The 6,341-nt window shown below is 54.4% G+C and overlaps 4 protein-coding genes across 4 annotated transcripts in view; 2 read left to right on the top strand and 2 right to left on the bottom strand.

The window, feature by feature from the left end:
• Positions 1 to 81, top strand: part of VDBG_04939 (extracellular cell wall glucanase Crf1) — a gene marked incomplete at both ends in the record, with an annotated part of 1,195 nt that extends 1,114 nt beyond the window's left edge. The window contains one exon of the mRNA XM_003005287.1: positions 39 to 81. Within this exon, the coding sequence (XP_003005333.1) occupies positions 39 to 81 (43 nt within the window). The remainder of the gene's footprint in view (positions 1 to 38) is intronic.
• A 635-nt stretch (positions 82 to 716) lies between these two features.
• VDBG_04938 (DNA topoisomerase) lies at positions 717 to 3,740 on the bottom strand (the record flags this gene model as incomplete). Its single annotated transcript, XM_003005286.1, has 5 exons — positions 717 to 854; positions 908 to 3,083; positions 3,196 to 3,233; positions 3,290 to 3,561; positions 3,689 to 3,740. The coding sequence occupies 5 exons, from the start codon at positions 3,738 to 3,740 to the stop codon at positions 717 to 719; spliced, it is 2,676 nt and encodes an 891-aa protein (XP_003005332.1).
• A 554-nt stretch (positions 3,741 to 4,294) lies between these two features.
• VDBG_04937 (ATP synthase gamma chain) lies at positions 4,295 to 5,739 on the top strand (the record flags this gene model as incomplete). The annotated part of the gene is made up of 4 exons (XM_003005285.1): positions 4,295 to 4,461; positions 4,620 to 5,209; positions 5,274 to 5,407; positions 5,463 to 5,739. The coding sequence occupies 4 exons, from the start codon at positions 4,409 to 4,411 to the stop codon at positions 5,589 to 5,591; spliced, it is 906 nt and encodes a 301-aa protein (XP_003005331.1).
• Positions 5,740 to 6,037: 298 nt separating this feature from the next.
• The window catches only part of VDBG_04936 (lysine-specific histone demethylase), a gene marked incomplete at both ends in the record, with an annotated part of 3,750 nt that continues 3,446 nt past the window's right edge, over positions 6,038 to 6,341 (bottom strand). Inside the window, one exon of the mRNA XM_003005284.1 lies at positions 6,038 to 6,295. Within this exon, the coding sequence (XP_003005330.1) occupies positions 6,038 to 6,295 (258 nt within the window). The remainder of the gene's footprint in view (positions 6,296 to 6,341) is intronic.

The following is a 6,341-nucleotide window of genomic DNA, read 5'->3' as shown; positions in this document are numbered from 1 at the left end:
GAGGGGGGCATGCATGAGCGTATGGAACATCATTTTAGCATAGCGGACAGCCTGAACGCCCTGGAATTCGAGAACCCATAGATGTGTTTCCATTCTGAAAATGGACCACGAAGCACTAGAGGAATAAATTCCCCCAAAGATACCAGTTACTCTATGTTCCTTCCTCAGAATTCGTGGATACAACCCTGGTGTCGTTTTCATCACAACTACCATGCCTTCGGACTTGCTTGCCTGGCTTGGCTGGCTTGATGGCTTTGTGCACCTGTGAGTATGGCACATAATGTAATCCAAGCACGGGAGAAAAAAAGTGCACGCTCCTGCATGCGATTTGATTTGTTAATTTGTTAATTTGTTGACTCCTTGATTGGTCGGTATCCAAGTGTTATACATCGACGGCATCATAGGCCTCTCCGCCTTTCCCCCCAGCGCAAACAACAAGCAACATCCATCGTTGCGCGAATGTCATCCTCAGACGGCCTCCCAGCCAAATCCCCTAGCACCATGAGCAAAGAAAATGCCACCAGAATGCCGGCCTCCCCCTTCGATTGTAGCTTTTGAGACACCATACCGAGCACCTAGCCGGTGCCCTGATGGCCAGGCTACTTTGGGCAAAGAAATCGCAGCAGCAGCAGCCTCTCCCTAGGAATGTGTTGTATACAGCAAGGCACGGCAAGCTGCTGATTCGCTTCAGGTCGCGCAGCTTGAAACAGTGCCGCCTAAAATTCCCACGTGTCGTCGTCAACCGACTGAATAGCCCAGTTGAACTTCTCGCGCATAGTCTTCGAGAAGAACTTCTCGATAGGCACATCAAACTTTCGTGAGAAGACAACCGTGAGGCGTGGATCGATGTAGTTCTGAGATAGGTTAGCATGCTACAGCAAACAGCTTGGGTGGCATCATGACTCACCAGCTTACTGGTACCCAGGGCAACCTCCTTGTTGCCGTCACGATCCTGGGCTTGAAGTTCCAGGTTCTTGGCGCGCTCCTCAATCTTCTTCGCCCCCTCCAAGAGCTTCTCCACGGTGGGGCTTCTGCCTTCGGCTTCGACCTTCTTTGTCTTGTGCTCCTTCTTGAGCTTCGTGAGCAGTTCCGAAGCAGCCTTGAGACGCTCCTTAAGCTCCTTTTCGGGCAGCTTCTTGGAACCTTCGGCAACAAGCTTCTCGTTATCCTTTTCAAACTTCTTGGTGATCTTCGTTCGCTGCTCCTCGTAAAGGAAATTCAGGTGCTCCTCGATCCATTCGTTATCGAGCTCCTCGTCGAGCTTGAAGAAATCCGCGCCGAGCTTCTTCTTTTGCTTGGGGTCAACGTCAAGGATCATCATCTTCGTACGCCACTGCTGGTACTTCAGACCTTTGATGCGGTCTCCGAGCTTTTCCATCTGGGCCTGATGACCGGCACCGACAGTCCGCTTGTGGTTGCAGAGAATGGCGACTTTGCGATTGCAGTCGTTGTAGAGCTTCACCTTCTCTGCAATCGTGGCCTTCTCCACGGGGAGCTCCTGAAGCAGCCGCGACATGGTGAAGGAGGCGTTGTAGGTACGGAACACCTTGGCAGTGAGACCATCCATGTAACTCTTCAAGTGCTTGTTCAGCTGCGTCGTGGTCAAGCGGTCAAAGATGTCATCACCTTCACCCTTGGGAGGCTTCTTGAAGATCTTGAGGTTCTTAAAGACCTGGCGTTCAACAGTAAACTCGTCAAAGAAACGGATACTGTCTTTACCCAAGAAGTCAAAGACGACAGTATTGGGCTCCTTGAGGGTGACGTGCTCAAATTTGAGAGAGCAGCAGCCGACAGTCTCAGCCTCTTCCTCGGCATTCTTTTCGTTACCGGCTCGAAGCGCGAACCTGTCGATCAAATACATGGCAGTAGCGCGCTGCCTGTCAGCCATCGTCTCACTCTTGAGGTCCTTGCCATAGTCGCGACGAATTCTGTCGATGTGCTTCTTCAACTCGCGCGCCTTTTCGAACTTCATGTGATCTGACTTGCCCTTGACGGAGCTACTGGAGCCCGTCATGACGTACTTGTACGCGCCGTTGATGTTTTCCTGCCATGACGCAAGCCACGTAGCCTTGTTGTCGTGTACAACAGCCTTCCACTTGTGTCCATCAGGAGGCTTGGGAATCTTTGCGTCCTTGCCAATGTTGATGGTGATCTGCTCCGGGAAAACCTGCTTCTTGATTCTACCCGTCTTCGGGTGGTCGCCACGTCCACGGAAAAGACTGGGAGGCTCGACGCGGAAGTTGCCCATCTTTTCTTTGCGACCATCCCAGAGGCAGTATTTGAATGGTTCCTCCCGCGCGTCTTTTTCCTCCTTGATCTGCTTCTTCTCCTCCTTGGTTCGGTTTTTCCTCATGGCACTTTGCTGTTCAGCGTAGTCGGCCATGGGCTGCCAGTTGATTTTGTGGAAGTCCTTGATATCAACCTTTTTGCCATCCTTGTCAGTCGCCGAGCCATGCTCCTTGATTACCTCGCGGAAATCCTCAAAGAAGTTCTTCTGGAACGTAGGGTTGTCCACGTTGTTCTTGGAGTGGAACATGGATCCGAAAAACCATGCAGCTTCCTCGACTTGGAGAGGGAGATTGAGTGGCTTGCCGTCGTAGACGAGCTTGACGTTCTTTGGAAGCGGCTCGTACTTGTAGTCCATCAACACGCCATTATGCTCGAGTGTGGTCCACTTGACACTGTCATCTTCTTTCTTTGGCTCGTTCCACCACTCATCTACAGCCTCGTCTTCTTCGGCCTCCTCGCTCTCTTCCTTTTTGGCGGACCTGCCCTTTTTCGCCGGCGTGGCGGCCTTTGCCTTCGTACCCTTGGCTGGCGTTTTAGCGGGCGCAGCTTTCTTAGTCTTCTTCGCAATGGGCTTGTCAGAGTCAGAGTCGGACTCGTCCTTGACGACGCGCTTTTTGACGGCACCCACGCCGTTGGACTGCCGTCTAGGCTTTGCGAGAGGCTCATCATCGGAATCATCCTTGACGGGCTTCTTTGCAGCAGGCTTCTTGGCTTTGCTCTCTTGCGCCCGAATGGCTCTGGCCTCCTTCGCGGCGTCCGCTTCGATGCTTGCCTTCTTCGCAGCGAGCTTCACGCTCAGTGGTTGATCATCGTCAGAGTCGGACTCGGGGAGCGCAGTTTTCCTTGTATGATGGGGGCAGCTTGGCCCTCTTCCTCATGATGGGCACGTCATCGTCGGAATCGGACTCCTGTTTCGTTTTCGTCTTGGTCTTTTGACGTTTTGCCTGCACGCGTGGTTAGTCTCGCTTCTTGAGACACCTGCAGGACTGCGGTAACCTACCAGTGGCTTGTCATCATCACTATCTGAACCGTCCTGGTAGTTGATCTTGGTGATTGAGGTGCGTGCCTTCCGCTTTGCAAGTCCGTCCTGGGCAGGTGAGATGTCCATGTCGTCGACAACGGGACCATTGCGCACAGAGATGCCGGCCGGTGCTGGCTTCATCCTGGAATCGGTAGCGTCCATGGCCTTGTCTTCGGCTCTGGAGATTTTGGAAGCGGAGACTATCGAGTGTCTGTCAGAATCTGGATAAGTGGAGAGGGGGGAAAAGCTGTCTCGAAGAAGGCGCGTCAAGTCACCCCCAGGTGAGTGACACATCAACAAGGCTTTGGGGTTGTAGAGAGCGGAAGGCGCATTGAGAGGGATGCATGCGCCGGAACAGGAAAGTCGGAAAAAACTTACCATGTCCGTTGGACCTCGCCAGAGGCATATCATCGTCGGAGCTGGTAGCCATGGCGAATGCGAGCCCGTGGGGTTGCTGGTTCGACACTAGCGGGTGGTATTATGGAGTTCGGACTTGGTGAGAAAATCGCAGCGGCGCGATTGCTGTAAGCTGTTGATGCGGTTCGCAGTAGCAGCTTGTCGAATGGTCGATTGACGAGAATTGAAGGATTGAAGGTAAAAAAAGATTGTAACTTCTGCCACTCCACGCTTCCAGCCCCACGCTAGATGGTTTGCAGGAGGGATAGGATCTGCAGAGCCGTCACAAATAGAGGAAGAAGAGGAAGGGCCAGACTGAGGGAAGGGAAGCTTTGGCTTGACGATTTGGATGGGGCGGCCCTGGGAGTTAAGGTAGGAACAATACGCCCGGGCGGCTGAGGTGGCAGGTGGGTGGAGCCTCGCGCCGTATTCCTGTTCCCTCCTTGGCTCCTCGCACTCCGTCTGTTCAGAGTGTCCAGTGTCTGGTCCACAACCTCACGTGACTTGATTCCTGCCAAACCCGGCTAGCCGGGAAAGTCCGACATTGGCTGCTCGCCCGTTGCCGGTTGAAAATAGCCTCTCAACCCCATCGACAGCCCATCAAGCACTCGCCCCAGCCTGTCAATTGGCCTTCTAGACGACCCGCGGTCAATTGAAGCTTCCTCCGGTGCAAGGTCCCTTTCACCTCCTTAATCTTCCATAATGCTCTCCCGCGCGGCAAGGCCAGCTCTGCGAGCTGCTGTTGCGGCTCCTCGGTAAGTGGCTCGGTCCTTGGAAGAAGTCTGGCAGAGTCTCGGAATGACAACGCGACCTCGCGCCCGTCGATTGGACAGCGAAAGATGGCTCGGAAGAGCTGGAGACGCCACAGGAATCGAGATGCGATGGAACAATGATGCTGACGACTCGGATGCAGCGTCGCCGCGAGCGCCCCCAGCACCGCCGCCACCTATGCCACTCTTCGTGAGATCGAGGGCCGTCTCAAGTCCATTCGCAACATCGAGAAGATCACCAACACGATGAAGATTGTTGCTTCCACCAAGCTCACGCGCGCCCAGCGCTCCATGAACGATTCCCGTGCCTACGGTGAGACCTCCAACCAGGTTTTCGAGTCGGCCGAGACCAAGCCCACCGAGGGTGAGGGCAAGAAGCAGCTCATCGTCGTCTGCTCCTCCGACAAGGGTCTCTGCGGTGGTATTCACTCCGGTCTGTCCCGTTACATCCGCCGCACCACTCCCGACGGTGGCCCCTTCGACATGGTCATCATCGGCGAGAAGTGCAGGTCCCAGCTCCAGCGCACCAACGGCAAGAACATCGTTCTCAACTTTGCCGGTGTCGGCAAGGACGTTCCTACTTTCGGTGACGCCGCCGCCATTGCCGACCAGATCGTCCAGCTCCCCACCGAGTACTCGAACGTCAAGATTGTCTACAACAAGTTCTTGAACGCTCAGAGCTACGAGCCCGCTACCATTGATGCCTTTGACGTTGAGGCCATCACTGCCTCCGGTAAGCTTTTGACGCGGTGAGAACCGATACCAAGGACCCTTTTGCTGATGTTTTATTTCTACAGCCAACTTCTCTTCCTTCGAGGTTGACGAGGAGCTTCTGCCCAACCTCCGCGAGTACGCCCTTGCCAACTCCCTCTTCTGGGCTCTGGCCGAGGGCCACGCCTGCGAGCAGTCCGCCCGTCGCAACGCCATGGACGTGAGTACATTCATAGACCCTTTTTGAGATGACGCAAGTGTCTGACACACGATAGAATGCTTCCAAGAACGCCGGCGAGATGATCAGCAAGTTCCAGATTCTCTACAACCGCACTCGCCAAGCCGTCATTACGGGCGAGCTGGTTGAGATTATCACTGGTGCGACGGCCTCGGAGGACATGTAATCTGCGAAATGCATCGCGTCGGAGAATACCATACCTCTTCCCTTTGTATCAAGCTCTCGAACGATGGCCACCCATGCCTCGGTGTACCAAAGCCTTCCCAATAAATCCTTGACCTAGAGATGAGACGGTCACGTTTGAAAAAAAGAAACAGCGCCGCATACAACATTTCGCGTGAATGAGATGAATGTTTGTGTATGTGCGAGTCTGTATTGTGAGGACTTTACTGTGTAGTGAGGTCCAGGCCACCAGAAAAAACACGAGAAACAAATCGCCCTGTCGTCCGTAGAGTCTGTCCACCTCGCGCCGCGGCGAAATGCCAAAAGGGTATGTGCCGAGAATTCCGTAACACCGTATCGCCGCTCGGTCGGAGCCACAACTGCTCATCTGCACAGCACTTGGCCTCTCACTCCGCCTGGAAAAACAGCACTTGCCACTCCTCTCATTTCCTACTCAGATACGCTCTCATCGTCCTCCGCATAATCCACAGGCTTACTCGTGCGACGATGCTTTCCATCGGCGGTAAGCGTCGCGGAACCAGCCAGATCGTGCTCTTCCTCATACTCTGCCCGCAAGTTGATGGCGGCCTCGTCCCATCGAACAGAGCCGTCGTTATACTCCTGCACAGCCAGCGCGTGCGCGGCCTTGGCCCTTGACGGCGTCTCCTCAAACGGCTTCCGCTCCTCGGCCGAGGCTGCCCTCCACATCTTGACGTCATGACTCTGACATCGTGACATCTTTGGGCTTGAACTT

This window comes from Verticillium alfalfae, genomic scaffold (assembly GCF_000150825.1).
Source record: "Verticillium alfalfae VaMs.102 supercont1.5 genomic scaffold, whole genome shotgun sequence".
Lineage (NCBI taxonomy): Eukaryota > Fungi > Ascomycota > Sordariomycetes > Glomerellales > Plectosphaerellaceae > Verticillium > Verticillium alfalfae.
This window is presented reverse-complemented; position numbering and strand designations above follow the sequence as displayed.